The 23012-nt window shown below is 36.1% G+C and overlaps 1 protein-coding gene across 1 annotated transcript; it reads left to right on the top strand.

Moving 5' to 3' along the window:
* The first annotated feature begins 6048 nt into the window (after positions 1–6048).
* LOC132637155 (proline-rich receptor-like protein kinase PERK8) lies at positions 6049–21972 on the top strand. Its single transcript, XM_060354292.1, has 7 exons — positions 6049–6114; positions 6167–6273; positions 6699–7075; positions 21251–21337; positions 21465–21535; positions 21618–21684; positions 21797–21972. The coding sequence occupies exons 1-7, from the start codon at positions 6049–6051 to the stop codon at positions 21901–21903; spliced, it is 882 nt and encodes a 293-aa protein (XP_060210275.1). The 3' UTR covers positions 21904–21972.
* The last annotated feature ends 1040 nt before the right edge of the window (positions 21973–23012 follow it).

The following is a 23012-nucleotide window of genomic DNA, read 5'->3' as shown; positions in this document are numbered from 1 at the left end:
AGGGCAATGATGTTGATCTCAGCATTTACAAGGGGAAGTTCCTTATCATTGTCAATGTTGCATCACAGTGGTATGTATTAGCTTGATAGTTGTTTTATTCAGTATATGTTTGAGATCTCTTCCTCTGTTTTCCAAGATTTCAGTAGGAACTTTTGTTAGAGAAATAATAGTCTGTTTTTTCATTCCTTTTTGTGATTTGTAAAATGTGCTGCTGCCACAGTTTCTGTGCTGCTGCTGCTGAAACTGTGGTGCAGCAGCTGAAACTGTGGTGCTGACTGCTGAAAGCCTGAATTGAAAACACCGAATTGAGAAAACTGAAACCGAACCGAATCAAACTTCAAAAAACCGAAACCGAAAGGACCGAACCGAATTAGTTTGGTTCGGTGTTCGGTGTCCACTTTCAAAACACCGAAACCGAAATAGCCTTCAGGCGACAATGACACTACTACGTCCAGTAACAGTTCAGCAGACAGATCAAAGGATGCATGTGATGGAAGCATTGGTACTGGAGGGACCATTGCACTTGGCATCATACTTGCATTTCTGTTGCTTAGTATAATTGGAGTAGCAAGATGGTGCATATGGAAGCGAAAGAAAAAGGATTCAGGCCCGAGTGGTGGTTATATCTTTCCAGCAACTTTGATCTCCTCTCCGAAATCAGGTAATGTTTGGATACTGTCAATGTTGTAGTATGTCGATCGATGTTTTAGATGCTGCAAGCACCATTTATGTAATATTTGTCATTCAGATCTTTCAAATGAAATTGAGTAGATATGCAAATACAATTCTGTTGTTTAAGATGTGTTTTTTGTTAGTTTGTTTAGTTCATATCTAAATAGGATTTATAGTCAGAATTATATAGAAAGAGGTTTTCCAGTGTTTCGTCATACTATTATAAGTTTTGTCGTACTATTATAAATAGGGATCCTATTAGCCATTTTTCAGCACTGGAAAGATTTATTGAAATTCTGAATAAAATATATTTTCCTTCAAATTGGTATAAGAGAACATTGAGAAATTTATGAGATTCTGAATAACTTATTCTCCTTCAAATTCAGGTTCTGCCTCATTAAATGTTGGAGAATGAATACCTGAGATTGGAAATGGAGCTGGCTCCAATATTGCAAATGGAAACACTGGTGGATTAGGGCATTCAAATCCATGGTTTACTTTTCAAGAACTAGTTGAAGCTACTAATGGATTTTTAGAGCATAATCTATTAGGTGAGGGTGGATTTGGTTCTGTGTACAAGGGATGCCTAGCAGATGGGAGAGATGTAGCAGTAAAGAAGCTTAATATTGGCGGGAGCCGGGGAGAGCTTGAGTTCAGAGCAGAAGTTGAAATCATCAGTCGGATACATCATCGACACTTGGTTTCACTTGTAGGTTATTGCATTTATGAGAGCGGAAGGCTCCTTGTCTATGAATTTGTCCCCAATGATACCCTTAACTTCCATCTTCACGGTAAATGTGGATCTTTTTAGGTTTAACAATTCATTTTTGGGATTTGGTAACTAAATTCAACTGTTAATACTTGCTGTTGACACCCAATTTTGTCCCTCCTCTCCTCCGAAATACCTATTTACGCTTCTAATATTTTGGAAAATTAAAAAATATATGTTTATGTTTTATTATAATTATTAGCTTTATTTATACCGACATTTCATTATCCTGTCATTATCTTTACTGCCGTCACTACTACCGTTATTATCATTATTAATTATTATCATTATTATTATTATTATTATTATTATTAATTTATTATTATTATTATTATTATTATTATCATTATTATTACTACTAATTATTATTATTAGCATTATTATCACCGCTATTCGTTACTTTCATTTTATTATTAGTATTATTATAATTTTTACGTTTCAGCATTTTTTTACCAATTTCTGCACACGTATCGCATTTTATTTCGCACAATTAAATGACAGCGTTTATTTATTGTTAAAATGATATTGCACGGCTATTATAGCATCATATAATTTTATTACCCGAGTCCAAATAATTACACATTTTGTATTAGGTAATATTTTGTCATACTCAGTATATTACTAATTAAAATGGGTCTTTTATTCAAATTTAGAAGCCAAGCCATTTCTTGCACTCAGTCCGTATTTCTGATTTATCGGATCCCAAATCAAACTCCAATCAACTCATAAATATTTTTGGACCAGCCCATATTTTGATCCCAATTTTTCAGACCAGTCCATGTTTTAATTCATTAGCCCATTCTTTAATACCCGGTCCAAAAAATGGACCCAGTCCAAAAAGGACCGGTCCGGCCCATCCATTTCAGATAAGGGTAAACCCTATCTGACACAGTTGTTATTGACTCTTGAAAACTAATGTACTAACATATGTTCAGATGGGGAGGATTGAACCTTAACAAGTCCTTATGACTGAAGACTACAGATTACTAAAACTATATTCTACTGGTAAATATTCTACAACTCAAAAAATTATAGATTTTAGCATGAAGATCACAGGAATTATCTGCGGAAAAGAAAATCCCAAGTAACCTTGCCTCCAAACTTTTTAAAAATATTGGTATAGTAGTTGGTGTATGAATATGGATGGATCTAGTGTTGTAGCCGTTATTTTGCCAAAATCTTCCATATTCCACATTCCTCTGTCAACTCATGGTCCGATTCTTTAAAAGGTAAAAAGTTATTGTTTCAAGTTATTTTTGGAGTAGCTAGGGAGAAAAGATGTTAAGATAGCATAGAAATTTCTTAGAACTCAAAATATGGAAGAACTTAACCAACTCAAATAAACTTAATTTTTGCAGGATGCCAAGGGCAATGATGTTGATCTCAGCATTTACAAGGGGAAGTTCCTTATCATTGTCAATGTTGCATCACAGTGGTATGTATTAGCTTGATAGTTGTTTTATTCAGTATATGTTTGAGATCTCTTCCTCTGTTTTCCAAGATTTCAGTAGGAACTTTTGTTAGAGAAATAATAGTCTGTTTTTTCATTCCTTTTTGTGATTTGTAAAATGTGCTGCTGCCACAGTTTCTGTGCTGCTGCTGCTGAAACTGTGGTGCAGCAGCTGAAACTGTGGTGCTGACTGCTGAAAGCCTGAATTGAAAACACCGAATTGAGAAAACTGAAACCGAACCGAATCAAACTTCAAAAAACCGAAACCGAAAGGACCGAACCGAATTAGTTTGGTTCGGTGTTCGGTGTCCACTTTCAAAACACCGAAACCGAAATAGCCTTCAGGCGACAATGACACTACTACGTCCAGTAACAGTTCAGCAGACAGATCAAAGGATGCATGTGATGGAAGCATTGGTACTGGAGGGACCATTGCACTTGGCATCATACTTGCATTTCTGTTGCTTAGTATAATTGGAGTAGCAAGATGGTGCATATGGAAGCGAAAGAAAAAGGATTCAGGCCCGAGTGGTGGTTATATCTTTCCAGCAACTTTGATCTCCTCTCCGAAATCAGGTAATGTTTGGATACTGTCAATGTTGTAGTATGTCGATCGATGTTTTAGATGCTGCAAGCACCATTTATGTAATATTTGTCATTCAGATCTTTCAAATGAAATTGAGTAGATATGCAAATACAATTCTGTTGTTTAAGATGTGTTTTTTGTTAGTTTGTTTAGTTCATATCTAAATAGGATTTATAGTCAGAATTATATAGAAAGAGGTTTTCCAGTGTTTCGTCATACTATTATAAGTTTTGTCGTACTATTATAAATAGGGATCCTATTAGCCATTTTTCAGCACTGGAAAGATTTATTGAAATTCTGAATAAAATATATTTTCCTTCAAATTGGTATAAGAGAACATTGAGAAATTTATGAGATTCTGAATAACTTATTCTCCTTCAAATTCAGGTTCTGCCTCATTAAATGTTGGAGAATGAATACCTGAGATTGGAAATGGAGCTGGCTCCAATATTGCAAATGGAAACACTGGTGGATTAGGGCATTCAAATCCATGGTTTACTTTTCAAGAACTAGTTGAAGCTACTAATGGATTTTTAGAGCATAATCTATTAGGTGAGGGTGGATTTGGTTCTGTGTACAAGGGATGCCTAGCAGATGGGAGAGATGTAGCAGTAAAGAAGCTTAATATTGGCGGGAGCCGGGGAGAGCTTGAGTTCAGAGCAGAAGTTGAAATCATCAGTCGGATACATCATCGACACTTGGTTTCACTTGTAGGTTATTGCATTTATGAGAGCGGAAGGCTCCTTGTCTATGAATTTGTCCCCAATGATACCCTTAACTTCCATCTTCACGGTAAATGTGGATCTTTTTAGGTTTAACAATTCATTTTTGGGATTTGGTAACTAAATTCAACTGTTAATACTTGCTGTTGACACCCAATTTTGTCCCTCCTCTCCTCCGAAATACCTATTTACGCTTCTAATATTTTGGAAAATTAAAAAATATATGTTTATGTTTTATTATAATTATTAGCTTTATTTATACCGACATTTCATTATCCTGTCATTATCTTTACTGCCGTCACTACTACCGTTATTATCATTATTAATTATTATCATTATTATTATTATTATTATTATTAATTTATTATTATTATTATTATTATTATTATTATCATTATTATTACTACTAATTATTATTATTAGCATTATTATCACCGCTATTCGTTACTTTCATTTTATTATTAGTATTATTATAATTTTTACGTTTCAGCATTTTTTTACCAATTTCTGCACACGTATCGCATTTTATTTCGCACAATTAAATGACAGCGTTTATTTATTGTTAAAATGATATTGCACGGCTATTATAGCATCATATAATTTTATTACCCGAGTCCAAATAATTACACATTTTGTATTAGGTAATATTTTGTCATACTCAGTATATTACTAATTAAAATGGGTCTTTTATTCAAATTTAGAAGCCAAGCCATTTCTTGCACTCAGTCCGTATTTCTGATTTATCGGATCCCAAATCAAACTCCAATCAACTCATAAATATTTTTGGACCAGCCCATATTTTGATCCCAATTTTTCAGACCAGTCCATGTTTTAATTCATTAGCCCATTCTTTAATACCCGGTCCAAAAAATGGACCCAGTCCAAAAAGGACCGGTCCGGCCCATCCATTTCAGATAAGGGTAAACCCTATCTGACACAGTTGTTATTGACTCTTGAAAACTAATGTACTAACATATGTTCAGATGGGGAGGATTGAACCTTAACAAGTCCTTATGACTGAAGACTACAGATTACTAAAACTATATTCTACTGGTAAATATTCTACAACTCAAAAAATTATAGATTTTAGCATGAAGATCACAGGAATTATCTGCGGAAAAGAAAATCCCAAGTAACCTTGCCTCCAAACTTTTTAAAAATATTGGTATAGTAGTTGGTGTATGAATATGGATGGATCTAGTGTTGTAGCCGTTATTTTGCCAAAATCTTCCATATTCCACATTCCTCTGTCAACTCATGGTCCGATTCTTTAAAAGGTAAAAAGTTATTGTTTCAAGTTATTTTTGGAGTAGCTAGGGAGAAAAGATGTTAAGATAGCATAGAAATTTCTTAGAACTCAAAATATGGAAGAACTTAACCAACTCAAATAAACTTAATTTTTGCAGGATGCCAAGGGCAATGATGTTGATCTCAGCATTTACAAGGGGAAGTTCCTTATCATTGTCAATGTTGCATCACAGTGGTATGTATTAGCTTGATAGTTGTTTTATTCAGTATATGTTTGAGATCTCTTCCTCTGTTTTCCAAGATTTCAGTAGGAACTTTTGTTAGAGAAATAATAGTCTGTTTTTTCATTCCTTTTTGTGATTTGTAAAATGTGCTGCTGCCACAGTTTCTGTGCTGCTGCTGCTGAAACTGTGGTGCAGCAGCTGAAACTGTGGTGCTGACTGCTGAAAGCCTGAATTGAAAACACCGAATTGAGAAAACTGAAACCGAACCGAATCAAACTTCAAAAAACCGAAACCGAAAGGACCGAACCGAATTAGTTTGGTTCGGTGTTCGGTGTCCACTTTCAAAACACCGAAACCGAAATAGCCTTCAGGCGACAATGACACTACTACGTCCAGTAACAGTTCAGCAGACAGATCAAAGGATGCATGTGATGGAAGCATTGGTACTGGAGGGACCATTGCACTTGGCATCATACTTGCATTTCTGTTGCTTAGTATAATTGGAGTAGCAAGATGGTGCATATGGAAGCGAAAGAAAAAGGATTCAGGCCCGAGTGGTGGTTATATCTTTCCAGCAACTTTGATCTCCTCTCCGAAATCAGGTAATGTTTGGATACTGTCAATGTTGTAGTATGTCGATCGATGTTTTAGATGCTGCAAGCACCATTTATGTAATATTTGTCATTCAGATCTTTCAAATGAAATTGAGTAGATATGCAAATACAATTCTGTTGTTTAAGATGTGTTTTTTGTTAGTTTGTTTAGTTCATATCTAAATAGGATTTATAGTCAGAATTATATAGAAAGAGGTTTTCCAGTGTTTCGTCATACTATTATAAGTTTTGTCGTACTATTATAAATAGGGATCCTATTAGCCATTTTTCAGCACTGGAAAGATTTATTGAAATTCTGAATAAAATATATTTTCCTTCAAATTGGTATAAGAGAACATTGAGAAATTTATGAGATTCTGAATAACTTATTCTCCTTCAAATTCAGGTTCTGCCTCATTAAATGTTGGAGAATGAATACCTGAGATTGGAAATGGAGCTGGCTCCAATATTGCAAATGGAAACACTGGTGGATTAGGGCATTCAAATCCATGGTTTACTTTTCAAGAACTAGTTGAAGCTACTAATGGATTTTTAGAGCATAATCTATTAGGTGAGGGTGGATTTGGTTCTGTGTACAAGGGATGCCTAGCAGATGGGAGAGATGTAGCAGTAAAGAAGCTTAATATTGGCGGGAGCCGGGGAGAGCTTGAGTTCAGAGCAGAAGTTGAAATCATCAGTCGGATACATCATCGACACTTGGTTTCACTTGTAGGTTATTGCATTTATGAGAGCGGAAGGCTCCTTGTCTATGAATTTGTCCCCAATGATACCCTTAACTTCCATCTTCACGGTAAATGTGGATCTTTTTAGGTTTAACAATTCATTTTTGGGATTTGGTAACTAAATTCAACTGTTAATACTTGCTGTTGACACCCAATTTTGTCCCTCCTCTCCTCCGAAATACCTATTTACGCTTCTAATATTTTGGAAAATTAAAAAATATATGTTTATGTTTTATTATAATTATTAGCTTTATTTATACCGACATTTCATTATCCTGTCATTATCTTTACTGCCGTCACTACTACCGTTATTATCATTATTAATTATTATCATTATTATTATTATTATTATTATTATTAATTTATTATTATTATTATTATTATTATTATTATCATTATTATTACTACTAATTATTATTATTAGCATTATTATCACCGCTATTCGTTACTTTCATTTTATTATTAGTATTATTATAATTTTTACGTTTCAGCATTTTTTTACCAATTTCTGCACACGTATCGCATTTTATTTCGCACAATTAAATGACAGCGTTTATTTATTGTTAAAATGATATTGCACGGCTATTATAGCATCATATAATTTTATTACCCGAGTCCAAATAATTACACATTTTGTATTAGGTAATATTTTGTCATACTCAGTATATTACTAATTAAAATGGGTCTTTTATTCAAATTTAGAAGCCAAGCCATTTCTTGCACTCAGTCCGTATTTCTGATTTATCGGATCCCAAATCAAACTCCAATCAACTCATAAATATTTTTGGACCAGCCCATATTTTGATCCCAATTTTTCAGACCAGTCCATGTTTTAATTCATTAGCCCATTCTTTAATACCCGGTCCAAAAAATGGAAGCAGTCCAAAAAGGACCGGTCCGGCCCATCCATTTCAGATAAGGGGAAACCCTAAAAGGGTTTCCCTTCCACTCTTTTTTCCTCCGCCGCGCACGCCCTTCCCCTCTCCCTTCACCCTTTCTCCTCTCCTTCGGAACCCTAGCCGCCTCTCCCCCACTACGCCCTGTTCCCCGCTGTCCCCCACTTAGCCCTGTTCCCCGTTCTTCTCTCTCTCCCGCTCCTCTCTCCTTTTTCTTCGACTCAAACGAGCCCAAAACCCTATAAATGGCGCGGCTCGAAATCGCCAAGCAAGGAGAATGGCAGGAAAAACCCCCAAGAACCTAAAGGATTTTTCGATGCATAAAATTTCCAAAGAATCAAGGTTATCTTGTGAAATCCTCCTAAAATTATAGGTCTCTTTTCGGTCGCCAAATCTTGAAAGACAAGTTCTTGAGCTAGCCAAAATTCCCTAAAAGATTAGTTTCGGTATCTGTGATAATTCGAAATATCGAGTCAAAATACTCGTCAATTGTTTTCTCTATTTTTATTTGCTCTGTGTTGCTGTGAATCCGAGCATCGTAAGCTCGGATTTGGTAGTGTTCGAGTGTAGATCGAAGGCTTTGAATCCAGTTCGCTGCACCCGAAGCAGGTGACTCTTCTTTTCCTTTTATGTCTTTCATTTTCTTTTAGGGTTAATGGTTCTGTGTTAGTTCATTTTACTGTCGCTATGTGATTTGGGTATGTAGTCTAATATATCTATATGTGTTAGAATAGTTGGTCCGTATTGAATCATATTCATATTCAGTCTTGATTTTAGTCTGAAAAGGAATGAAGGTTATATGAATCAATTTAATTAATGATTATGTGAACTAGCTTAATAGTGGTAATAAATTTGTTGTTGCATTCATTAGGAAGTATACCAGGTTTAGTCTGTTCATATAAACAAGCTTTAGAAGTCATTTTGGTCCAGACTGTTTATGCTAAGTGTGCATTGTATATTGGTGTGCTCTAGTTAATCATGATTCACAAGTTGTTTTTTTGTTGGAATCGATTAAGTAGGAAGACTTAGAGGTTGTTTGATCAAGCGAGCTAGTAAAGATTTCAAAGTGTTGTATTAAATGCTCAGACTGTCTAGCATAATACCATGACTTCTTAAAGTTGATTATGTCATGTCTGCTATGTTGTTTGCTTTTTCCCTTTAGATAATAGTTGATGTTATACGGTATACCGAAGAATCTGTGCAACTTCTGCTTGTTGCCTAAATGAAAGCCTAGGTGGTCCTGGAGTACATCCTGGAGTTGCTTTGATCTGGGGTATCTAAATAATGGACTGATTTTTTTTTCTTATCTCAAAAATGGATTGCCGACTTCAGGATGAGATCTATATGTTCACTAGAGATAAAATCGCATTTCTTGAGACTGGAATATCATGTAATTTAAGTATTTGAATTGATTAAGGCTTTTCATGCTTATTAAATAAATTTGAAACTCTGTAGGGCCTGCTTAATAAGATATGAATCTTAAGTCATCTGGTTCATTGGTTAGTTATAATAAGGATGCCTAAAAATTGTGTTTAAGTTCCATATATACATTGTTTAACCAGCTGAGGAGTAGACAGTTTCAATTTCTTGTTCAGTGCACAAAAGCTACTGCTTATGGCTATAAAGTATTCTTGGTTGCTTCATTTTGCTGCTATCTAGCAGTTGCTTCTAGACTAAATTCATTATGTTCTTTCAAATTGAATATACTCTCTCGTAGTATGATCCTTGTGTGTTGTTCTCTTCCGATCATTTGGTTTAACAGATTTTAAAATACAAGCATGAACTGGCTTAGTTTATCTCACAGCTTTGCACTTTCGATTCTGTCCAAGTTCAACATAAAGTCTTAGTTTTGTTCTGTTTTGAATTGGATACTTGGTCCTTTTCGTATTTGAAACGTGATTTAGGTAAGAGTTGCTGGTTCTATTTCCCCTTCACTAGAATTAGATTGAACTATGCTATTTTGATAATTAGGAAATTCGACTCTTGTTATTTTTATCTATTTACTGATCTAGAAAACAAATTATTACATTTTTCAAGGAATAGAGCATCTTGTCTGACCCTTTCTTATTAAGATTCTTTGAATCATATACTAATCCTTTTCCATTTTCTTTATGCATGAACATCGCATACGAGTCCGAGGGACTTGTCTCCTTTTCGCATTTGGTGTTGGGCTAAAAGCCCAACGAAACCTCCTCTCGAGTTAGCCCCATCCGCAGCCAAGAAACAAAAAAATATTCTAGGTTGAGGCCCATAACAGTGGCAGCGAACAACAGCAATCCTAAAAATGGGCTGAGCCCATTTAAATCTTTTTACTTCTTTATTTTATTTTCGTTGTGCATTTACTTTGTAATTACGTGACTAACACTTTTTCTTATTTTGTCTCTCCTTAGCTAGAATGAACCTTAGTGGCATTAAGGGGTTTAGTTTAGTAATGGGTAGTTAATTTCACAAATTACATTCACTTCTATTTAAAAAAAAAAAAACTATTTATAGTATCTATAGCATTTATTTGAGTAATGGATTTTTAAAATAGTATGACTACATCATCTGGGTTAAAGGAATCATTTCTCATTATTACCATCTTAGGAATTTCAAAATATCATTGACACACAAAATGTGAATCCAATTGTATTTTACAAGCATTTTCAAGATTTACTCAATTTATACATGTTTTTTGGCCGATATTGGTTAAATAATGAATGATAAAAAATAGAAAGAAACTTATGGACTTTTCATCATATTTAAGAATATAAGTCTAGGCATTTCTACACCACCGTATTCATATAACATCATTTTTATTTAAAGATCACATTTGACGAATCATCTTTTAAAAGGCTATCAATCATAAGCAAATTACCTTATTTTTTACGAATCTTATTTTTGAATAATATTACTATATTTTCAAATTAGGCTTTAGCAATATCTTCATGTCTCATTTAACATTTAGAATCTTCTGTTACACAAATTATTATGTTTTCTATAAGTATTATTTTAAACCACACTATTATACTTCCGCTTAAAACTTTAACAACATTTATAAGTCGTATTTCAAAATGGTATTAAAGTACTCTTTTGTACAAATTATTATTTTCAACAAGTTCTATTTTAAATAGCATTCTTACATATCTATCTATAACTTTAGTCATACTTACAAAGCTACTTTCTTTTTTTATAATACTATATTTACACTTAGCTTAATTAATTATAAGTCCGGTCGGTTAACCATTGTTAATGGGTCTTAAAGGGTGCTTAATACCTTCCCTTTAGACTAATTGAACCCTTACCTAGAATCTTAAGTTTCGCAGACTTTTATAACAGAGTTAACTTTAAAATAACTTTAATAAACTTTTAGGTGTCCTAATTCACCATAAATAATTAGGTGGCGACTCCTTAAAACAAACAAAAATAGGAATCACCAATATGTTGTACTTCTAATTTAACCCGGTTAAAATGGGGTATGACAGCTTGGCGACTCCACTGGGGAATATACTTAGGTTCTAACCATAACGGACTTAGATTTAATGAAGCTTTGTCTGCTAACTTAGTTACTTTATTTTGCCTAAACTGTTTTAAATGCTATAAATTGTTTGCATTATTAATTGTTGTTTGATATAAACTGTCTGAATGTTACTGCTTTGATAAATTGTCATTCCGTTCATATTTCTTCCACTTCTGGAAATTCACACTATCACACGTACACGCGAGGTGTGTTTTACGCACCCACAAATTTCTTTCATAGAATCCAAAATTTTAGGAGAGTTGGCGTATGCGCGGGGTGCCCGAGTAACGGGGACCGCGTAGCCTTCTCACTCGAGTAGTCCAGTCGGGAACCTTCCGTCTAGTAAACCCACTCTTAGTCAACCTAGGATAGAGCTAAACCAACACCCTTTATTAAGAGCATACATTTCATGACCTAGGAGGTTTAATACCCTTGGTGTGTTAAACCCATTAGACAACTTTACCCAAACGTCCAAGCGGGTTCACGACCCCGAGTGACACTAATCATACTTTATGTGCATGTTTAAAGGATAATTGTGCCTAAATATTGACTATTTGCTCTAATTAATTAAACTTTAGGAGGGAGGGAATGACTAACGTTTCTATGACAGGTATGGACTTCACATTAAAGTACGTCCGCGATCAACAAATTACGAAGACCAAAAGGCATCACAAAATGGAGCTAGATGTCATACTTAGATTAAAAAAACATCTTATATTGTACTCATTTGACATGTAATAAATTTGTACTTTATTTTGGAGAAATAGAATTTTGTTTAATTAATCAAAGCAATGGGATGACGTATTATGGCACACTTTACCCTTCAAACAAACGATAGGCCTACCTCTGGCACAAAGAGGTCACATGCATATTAGGACGCGCTATTGTTTGATATACTTGTTTGACAACTTGTTTGACTTTATTTGATGAATTATTTGCTACATGTCTTACTTGACTTTACGTGATCTTGACTTTACCTAGACATATGCTAATGAGACTAACATAATCTGCACTTTATGTTTCTTTTATTTTTATTCCCAAAAAAAAAAGTTGATTCATGTTGACACTCGAGCTGGCTGACCATCCTTACCTCACAAGGTCAAAGACATCATCATTACCGCGACGTAGTTGGGCTATTCAAGGAAAAGAAATTATTATGTCTGATCCAACCGCATCTATTTCAACTGGTATGGAAAACATCGTGATCCCTAATGACCCCCTCGAGACTTCCGAACACGGAACTACTATTCAACGTGATGAACATATTGCCCGCCTGACTCAAGAAATTGAGGATCTACGTGGAGAGCTAAATCGGGTTAGAAACATAACTAACTTATCCATTACACTCCAAAGTCCACCTCCTAGGAACATCGCACCAAACCCGTCTCATTTTCCATCACCTGAACCTTCAGTTCTTGAACATTTTCCTCCACAAAACAATGCATCTATCAACAACAACTTACCTCCAATCACCCCCGCAAATCCACCAAATCCATCACCCGTGTACACTAACTATACTCCTCCACAAAATCAGCCACCCCACTTACACTAACTATACTCCGCTACAAAATCAACCACCCACCTACACTACCTATGCTACTCCTAATCCGCTACCCATCAACCCATCAAATCAATCACTAGGTCATACTCCTTACATTCCTTTACCCACCAACACTAATCCACTACTGACAACTACTCCTCTAAACCCACCAAACCAAGTCATTACATACTTTGACCATCCACAACAGTCTTTCTACCCTTACCACTACGCTGAACCTTACCAAGTTCCGCTATTCCCTTACCCTTTCTACAACACCCAAGCAAATTACCACCAGCCTCGAGCACATCACTATCAAAACCCACCCGTTCAAGCTCTCATTTATCAAAATCGACCACATACTACACATATGGCCCGTCCAAGCCCTGTCATAAAAAACACCCGCAATTACACCCGGTTCGCTGAACATTTGGCTCAATTGTTCGAAATATTGAAAGCTGCAGGTACGATACAACCTATTGAAGGGAAAATTCTCAATCCTATTCCAAAATGGTTTGATAGGTCCAAGCATTGTGCATATCATTCTGGAGTTGCTGGGCACGCCACTGAGGATTGCTATGGCCTCAAAAATAAAATCGAAGCCTTGATTAAGGAAGGGGCGATTCAGCTCACTGAAGCTCGACCTGATAATTATCGAAAAGATAAGAAGGCCGTTGCGCCAATCGAAAAGACGGAGAGGGGCATATCATCAACTTTTTATTGCGCCCGTAGGGACAATCTAAAACAAGTACCAGTGAAGATCGCTGCTATAACTACTTACAACACCAAGGCACTGACAATACGGGGTGCCGAACCAGGAGAGACTCTGAAGAATTGGACTTGTACTCCGTCTCTGATTCGTCTGTGGTCTTGGTAGACTGAACATGTAGTGAACTTTTTTTTTAAGCTTGAATCATGCTCAAAACTTTTGTTTGCTTTGCTTCATCTTTTGGAAGCTTAATCGTGAAAACTATGAATGCATTTCTGATTTTCCTTAATCATCTATTATTGTTATTTTCTACTATAATTATCAAATCTGTCAACTCTACGATTGTGACATGAAATGAACGAACAGACAAACATACATCCCGAGAGAGTAACAAAGAAACTAGGGGACAAGACAATATTCCACTCGAAAGAAATTGAAATAGCCGATAGGTGATGACATAAGCCTGAAAGCTAGCAATCCAAGAAGAAATCAAAGGACGACATTAGGTAAGACAACCTAGTTTGCAACCTTTCCTTTAATAACCAGATTATGAACTACGCCTGACCTGATTCCCATGGGGGATACGTAGGTGGCCTGCATAGGCCTCGGTCATATTATTAGAAAATCCCAATTCTATCTCTGCTTGTAATTATGAACTACGCTTGACCTGATTCCCATGGGGGATACGTAGGCGGCCCACATAGGCCTCGGTCACATCATTTTATTTCCTCAATTTTATTTCTGCTTGTAATTATGAACTACGCTTGACCTGATTCCCATGGGGAATACGTAGGCGGCCCACATAGGCCTCGGTCACATCATTTTATTCCCTCAATTTTATTTCTGCTTGTAATTTTGAACTACGCTCGACCTGATTTCCCTAGTGGGATACGTAGGCAGCCTATATAGGCTCGGTCTCGCCATTTTAAAAGCTCAACATCCTTTGCGCCAGAAACTGGGACAATATTTTTAAAAGGGCATCACCGCAAGGTGACAACAAGAGACTTAGAAGGATATTGTTTCAACAGAGCCGTCGGGCAGAAGAAAACTTCGGAAAAGGGGCATTCGTTTTGTTTCACAATGTGTCATAGTTCCGAGTTCAGCAGAAATTATTTATCACCATACATATATTTTACTATGTCTATTTTTCGAAATAATGTGATTGTAATCAGCCTGTTTACTAGTCGGACGAGACTCAACATGAGCGGAAATTACAAGTTCAGACGAAGTTGAAGGCATGAAGCGCCAAGAGCCGGATCCCCAAGTCAACGCGAATCAACCCCCTCCCAAAACTTACAAAATTTTCTTTGGATGCAGGTTTTCAAGTTGCAGAAGCCAAAATATGTACAAGCCTTGTAAGGATGGCGCGTCAAACGGTTTGAGCATTCTTCTATCAATTATGTCTTCAAGTATCAATAACTTTCGACAATCACAATAAGCTAATCTTGCAAATTATTTTTTCAAATATATCAACGCACAAATATTTTCTATTGCTTTCGAATGCATTGCTTTATTTACCTTCAAATGCCCTTGCGTACGCTCGCGGCCGCATTGCACTGCACCTGCATTGCTCACCGCCTTTTATTGTTGCATGGGCCATGCACCGCCCTTTGAATCTCTGCATAAGGCTGCGCACCGCCTTTCATATATTGCTTGGGCCATGCACCGCCCTTTTAATTTCCGCATAAGGCTGAGCACTGCCTTTCATATGATGCATGGGCTACGCACCGCCCTTTGCATCGCTTTCACATGTTGCATGGGCCATGCACTGCCCTTTGAATCTCTGCATAAGGCTACGCACCGCCTTTCATATATTGCTTGGGTCATGCACCGCCCTTTTAAATTTCTGCATAAGGCTGAGCACCGCCTTTCATATGATGCATGGGCTGCACACCGCCCTTTGCATCGCTTTCATATGTTACATGGGCCATGCATCGCCCTTTAAATTTCTGCATAAGGCTGAGCACCGCCTTTCATATATTGCTTGGGCCATGCACCGCCCTTTGTAATTTCTGCATAAGGCTGAGCACCGCCTTTCATGATTGCACGGGCTGCGCACCGCCCTTTTAAATTTCTGCATAAGGCTGAGCACCGCATTTCATATGTTGCTTGGGCCATGCACCGCCCTTTGTAATTTCTGCATAAGGCTGAGCACCGCCTTTCATGATTGCACGGGCTGCGCACCGCCCTTTTAAATTTCTGCATAAGGCTGAGCACCGCCTTTCATATGTTGCATGGGCTATGCACCGCCCATTGTAATTTCTGCATAAGGCTGAGCACCGCCTTTCATATGTTGCATGGGCTGTGCACCGCCCTTTTAAATTTCTGCATAAGGCTGAGCACTGCCTTTCATGTTGCATGGGCTGCGCACCGCCCATTTAAATTTCTGCATAAGGCTGAGCACCGTCTTTCATATGTTACATGGGCTATGCACTGCCCTTTGTATTCTCTGCATAAGGCTGAGCACCGCCTTTCATATGTTGCATGGGCTGTGCATCGCTCTTTTAAATTTCTGCATAAGGCTGAGCATCGCCTTTCATGTTGCATGGGCTGCGCACCGCCCATTTAAAATTCTGCAAAAGGCTGAGCGCCGCCTTTCATATGTTGCATGGGCTGCGCACCGCCCTTTTATAATTTCTGCACAAGGCTGAGCACCGCCTTTCATATGATGCATGGGCTGCGCACCACCCTTTGTATCGCTTTCATATGTTGCACGGGCTGCGCACCGCCCTTTGAAAATTTCCGCATAAGACATCGCACCGCACTTGTTTTGCTTTATTATTATCTTTTAATGCCCCTGCGTGTGCTCGCAGCCGCGTTGCACCGCACTTGCATCTCTTTACTTCAATATTTATTTTTACTGACCATTTTTATCTAGTTTAAAGTTTCGCAGGAGCTTTAGCGCAGCGTGGAACTATTTTCTTCGGCAGCGAACTGGGGCAATACGTCGGGAAGGATAAGCAGACTTCCCGACAAGGGTCAAAGATCTATCTCGAACACTCGGCTCCAATTCCAAATATCCCGTTCACATTCCAGCACAGTCAATTTTCAGAGTTCTATCGCAATGCCCAGTGTCATCATAATTCGACACTGGGACAATATTTTGCAAAGACTCGCACCGATCGTGATTTGCCATGTCATAAGTGTCGTAGTCATCTCAGAACTACACACGGCCTGATTCTCGTGTAACTCGAGATATGTAGGCGATTCAGAGACCAGAGTTCGGCCGTAATTTTATTTACCCTTAGTCCTCCACAATCCTTTAGCCGGGACAAAATAGGCTACTAAGTCAATGTCTTTGCCTGAAAATTCTTTCATCATTACCAGGCAAAGAGGGACAAGTTGTTGACACCCAATTTTGTCCCGCCTCTCCTCCGAAATACCTATTTACGCTTCTAATATTTTGGAAAATTAAAAAATATATGTTTATGTTTTATTATAATTATTAGCTTTATTTATACCGACATTTCATTATCCTGTCATTATCTTTACTGCCGTCACTACTACCGTTATTATCATTATTAATTATTATCATTATCATTATTATTATTATTATTATTATTATTATTATTATTATTAATTTATTATTATTATTATTATTATTATTATTATCATTATTATTACTACTAATTATTATTATTAGCATTATTATCACCGCTATTCGTTACTTTCATTTTATTATTAGTATTATTATAATTTTTACGTTTCAGCATTTTTTTACCAATTTCTGCACACGTATCGCATTTTATTTCGCACAATTAAATGACAGCGTTTATTTATTATTAAAATGATATTGCACGGCTATTATAGCATCATATAATTTTATTACCCGAGTCCAAATAATTACACATTTTGTATTAGGTAATATTTTGTCATACTCAGTATATTACTAATTAAAATGGGTCTTTTATTCAAATTTAGAAGCCAAGCCATTTCTTGCACTCAGTCCGTATTTCTGATTTATCGGATCCCAAATCAAACTCCAATCAACTCATAAATATTTTTGGACCAGCCCATATTTTGATCCCAATTTTTCAGACCAGTCCATGTTTTAATTCATTAGCTCATTCTTTAATACCCGGTCCAAAAAATGGACCCAGTCCGAAAAGGACCGGTCCGGCCCATCCATTTCAGATAAGGGGAAACCCTAAAAGGGTTTCCCTTCCACTCTTTTTTCCTCCGCCGCGCACGCCCTTCCCCTCTCCCTTCTCCCTTTCTCCTCTCCTTCGGAACCCTAGCCGCCTCTCCCCCACTACGCCCTGTTCCCCGCTGTCCCCCACTTAGCCCTGTTCCCCGTTCTTCTCTCTCTCCCGCTCCTCTCTCCTTTTTCTTCGACTCAAACGAGCCCAAAACCCTATAAATGGCGCGGCTCGAAATCGCCAAGCAAGGAGAATGGCAGGAAAAACCCCCAAGAACCTAAAGGATTTTTCGATGCATAAAATTTCCAAAGAATCAAGGTTATCTTGTGAAATCCTCCTAAAATTATAAGTCTCTTTTCGGTCGCCAAATCTTGAAAGACAAGTTCTTGAGCTAGCCAAAATTCCCTAAAAGATTAGTTTCGGTATCTGTGATAATTCGAAATATCGAGTCAAAATACTCGTCAATTGTTTTCTCTATTTTTATTTGCTCTGTGTTGCTGTGAATCCGAGCATCGTAAGCTCGGATTTGGTAGTGTTCGAGTGTAGATCGAAGGCTTTGAATCCAGTTCGCTGCACCCGAAGCAGGTGACTCTTCTTTTCCTTTTATGTCTTTCATTTTCTTTTAGGGTTAATGGTTCTGTGTTAGTTCATTTTACTGTCGCTATGTGATTTGGGTATGTAGTCTAATATATCTATATGTGTTAGAATAGTTGGTCCGTATTGAATCATATTCATATTCAGTCTTGATTTTAGTCTGAAAAGGAATGAAGGTTATATGAATCAATTTAATTAATGATTATGTGAACTAGCTTAATAGTGGTAATAAATTTGTTGTTGCATTCATTAGGAAGTATACCAGGTTTAGTCTGTTCATATAAACAAGCTTTAGAAGTCATTTTGGTCCAGACTGTTTATGCTAAGTGTGCATTGTATATTGGTGTGCTCTAGTTAATCATGATTCACAAGTTGTTTTTTTGTTGGAATCGATTAAGTAGGAAGACTTAGAGGTTGTTTGATCAAGCGAGCTAGTAAAGATTTCAAAGTGTTGTATTAAATGCTCAGACTGTCTAGCATAATACCATGACTTCTTAAAGTTGATTATGTCATGTCTGCTATGTTGTTTGCTTTTTCCCTTTAGATAATAGTTGATGTTATACGGTATACCGAAGAATCTGTGCAACTTCTGCTTGTTGCCTAAATGAAAGCCTAGGTGGTCCTGGAGTACATCCTGGAGTTGCTTTGATCTGGGGTATCTAAATAATGGACTGATTTTTTTTTCTTATCTCAAAAATGGATTGCCGACTTCAGGATGAGATCTATATGTTCACTAGAGATAAAATCGCATTTCTTGAGACTGGAATATCATGTAATTTAAGTATTTGAATTGATTAAGGCTTTTCATGCTTATTAAATAAATTTGAAACTCTGTAGGGCCTGCTTAATAAGATATGAATCTTAAGTCATCTGGTTCATTGGTTAGTTATAATAAGGATGCCTAAAAATTGTGTTTAAGTTCCATATATACATTGTTTAACCAGCTGAGGAGTAGACAGTTTCAATTTCTTGTTCAGTGCACAAAAGCTACTGCTTATGGCTATAAAGTATTCTTGGTTGCTTCATTTTGCTGCTATCTAGCAGTTGCTTCTAGACTAAATTCATTATGTTCTTTCAAATTGAATATACTCTCTCGTAGTATGATCCTTGTGTGTTGTTCTCTTCCGATCATTTGGTTTAAGAGATTTTAAAATACAAGCATGAACTGGCTTAGTTTATCTCACAGCTTTGCACTTTCTATTCTGTCCAAGTTCAACATAAAGTCTTAGTTTTGTTCTGTTTTGAATTGGATACTTGGTCCTTTTCGTATTTGAAACGTGATTTAGGTAAGAGTTGCTGGTTCTATTTCCCCTTCACTAGAATTAGATTGAACTATGCTATTTTGATAATTAGGAAATTCGACTCTTGTTATTTTTATCTATTTACTGATCTAGAAAACAAATTATTACATTTTTCAAGGAATAGAGCATCTTGTCTGACCCTTTCTTATTAAGATTCTTTGAATCATATACTAATCCTTTTCCATTTTCTTTATGCATGAACATCGCATACGAGTCCGAGGGACTTGTCTCCTTTTCGCATTTGGTGTTGGGCTAAAAGCCCAACGAAACCTCCTCTCGAGTCAGCCCCATCCGCAGCCAAGAAACAAAAAAATATTCTGGGTTGAGGCCCATAACAGTGGCAGCGAACAACAACAATCCTAAAAATGGGCTGAGCCCATTTAAATCTTTTTACTTCTTTATTTTATTTTCTTTGTGCATTTACTTTGTAATTACGTGACTAACACTTTTTCTTATTTTGTCTTTCCTTAGCTAGAATGAACCTTAGTGGCATTAAGGGGTTTAGTTTAGTAATGGGTAGTTAATTTCACAAATTACATTCACTTCTATTTTAAAAAAAAAAAAAACTATTTATAGTATCTATAGCATTTATTTGAGTAATGGATTTTTAAAATAGTATGACTACATCATCTGGGTTAAAGGAATCAATTCTCATTATTACCATCTTAGGAATTTCAAAATATCATTGACACACAAAATGTGAATCCAATTGTATTTTACAAGCATTTTCAAGATTTACTCAATTTATACATGTTTTTTGGCCGAAATTGGTTAAATAATGAATGATAAAAAATAGAAAGAAACTTATGGACTTTTCATCATATTTAAGAATATAAGTCTAGGCATTTCTACACCACCGTATTCATATAACATCATTTTTATTTAAAGATCACATTTGACGAATCATCTTTTAAAAGGCTATCAATCATAAGCAAATTACCTTATTTTTTACGAATCTTATTTTTGAATAATATTACTATATTTTCAAATTAGGCTTTAGCAATATCTTCATGTCTCATTTAACATTTAGAATCTTCTGTTACACAAATTATTATGTTTTCTATAAGTATTATTTTAAACCACACTATTATACTTCCGCTTAAAACTTTAACAACATTTATAAGTCGTATTTCAAAATGGTATTAAAGTACTCTTTTGTACAAATTATTATTTTCTACAAGTTCTATTTTAAATAGCATTCTTACATATCTATCTATAACTTTAGTCATACTTACAAAGCTACTTTCTTTTTTTATAATACTATATTTACACTTAGCTTAATTAATTATAAGTCCGGTCGGTTAACCATTGTTAATGGGTCTTAAAGGGTGCCTAATACCTTCCCTTTAGACTAATTGAACCCTTACCTAGAATCTTAAGTTTCGCAGACTTTTAAAATAGAGTTAACTTTAAAATAACTTTAATAAACTTTTAGGTGTCCTAATTCACCATAAATAATTAGGTGGCGACTCCTTAAAACAAACAAAAATAGGAATCACCAATATGTTGTACTTCTAATTTAACCCGGTTAAAATGGGGTATGACACTTGCAATTTACAAAATCACAGCACAGGGGAGACCGGTTATGGATTGGGAAACACGCGTTAAAATTGCTGTTGGTGCAGCCCGTGGAATAGCTTATCTTCATGAAGATTGTAATTACTGTTTTCTTACTTACCTTATGCGCTATCCTTGTTTCTTCTTTTCTTAAGTATAGATTTCTAATGTGATATTCGATTCTTGGATTTTTTATTTATTCATTTCTTTTTGTGCTGATGGCAGGCTGTCCTCGCATCATCCACAGAGATATTAAGTCGTCTAACATTCTTTTGGATAACTACTTTGATGTTCGGGTATGTCTAATTCCTCAAACTCCTTTATTTTACATTGTTTTTCTTGCAGGATGTCTTTTCAACTGATTCACTTTTTTTGCAGGTTGCTGATTTTGGATTAGCTAAATTAGCCCAGGATGCAGAAAGTCATGTTACGACACGTGTTATGGGTACGTTTGGGTAGGTGTCTCTTCCAACTTTGAAATCAAATAGAGCATAAGAAAATGTGCTGCTGTCTTTTTATTTGTCCATGTTTACTCAAATTTCTTGGTATGGATTTAGATACATGGCCCCGGAATATGTATCCAGTGGAAAGGTTTGTGGCTAGGGGATGTCCTTTTCGTTTTGGTAGACGTGTGGACCATAAGTTCATCATTTGTGTCTTATGAAAGGACCAACCAGCTTTTCTTTTTGACTTAAGTAAAATTATTCACACTGCAGTAGACAAATAAACGCAGAGATGTATAAACTCGTACAGTTTATAGACAGTGTTTAGAGACAGTGTATATGATCATTTATATCCAAGTTGTATGAAACTCTTTTTTGTTGGTCATCATGAGACTTCAATTCCAACGAAAAATGGATAAATATCTGCTCCCTTATCTTTGGAATTCATTTCTCTTTTTATTTGGTAAAATTGAATGGTTAGTATTCTTGATGTTTTAATTTCACTACTTATTACAGGAAAGATATCAAGAAATATTACGGGAAAAATCACAGTCTCAGTCTGATATTGATCAATGTGAAGCATATTACGAAGCTGCTGGGGGAACAAGGAAGAGAAGAATATATGGTCTTGGATCTCAAGCACAAAGTTATCTGCTTTTTGTTGGAAAGAACAAAATTATGCACTAACAATACTTGATGGATGTGTGGGTTCTTTTGGTAGTTGATAGCTTGGTGTTGTCGGTGTTTTGGACTTAACGATTAGAATTCCGCTATCTATTTTGAATCTTTTTTATAAATATATTTTATGTGAATGTCAGTTATTTTTAAGGGTATTTATTACTTTGTATTTAGTATGTTTCAACAGGTGTATTTAAAATTAAAAAAAATCGGAAGAAAAATATTTGTGACAGATTTGCGACGGATTTTGGTCGTTGTTAGAGGGAAAACAGTAGGCTACAGACTGCGACAAACATTTTATTGTCACTAAATGCAAGCACAAATAATTTAAATATTTTGCGACGGATTAGCGACAATGGTTTTCGTCGCTAATTTACTAAAACGACGAAATGAAATATGAAATTAGTCACGGAATTCATAACAATAGCAACAAAATAATCCGTTGCTATAATGTGGAACGGATCTCATACGTCGCTACTCTGTCGCTAAGTTTGCTACGGATTTCATTTTTCCGTCGCTAATAGGTTAGCAACGCGCAAAATCGTAACAGACGACATTCCGTCGCTAATCCGTCGCAATACATGTTTAGCAACAGATATATGCTGATTAGTGACGGAATACGTCCGTCACTAAACGCTCTTTTTTTAGTAGT

This window comes from Lycium barbarum, chromosome 4, assembly GCF_019175385.1.
Source record: "Lycium barbarum isolate Lr01 chromosome 4, ASM1917538v2, whole genome shotgun sequence".
NCBI lineage: Eukaryota > Viridiplantae > Streptophyta > Magnoliopsida > Solanales > Solanaceae > Lycium > Lycium barbarum.
Note: the sequence above shows the minus strand (reverse complement) of the source record. Positions and strands in the feature narration are given on the sequence as shown.

Bases quoted from the DNA above. Each gene is read 5' to 3' on its own strand.
- LOC132637155 (XM_060354292.1), top strand. From the start codon at position 6,049: ATGACACTACTACGTCCAGTAACAGTTCAGCAGACAGATCAAAGGATG. The intron at 7,076-21,250 runs GTAAATGTGGAT...ACAAAATCACAG, and splicing joins CCTTAACTTCCATCTTCACG to CACAGGGGAGACCGGTTATG. The intron at 21,536-21,617 runs GTATGTCTAATT...CTTTTTTTGCAG, and splicing joins ATAACTACTTTGATGTTCGG to GTTGCTGATTTTGGATTAGC.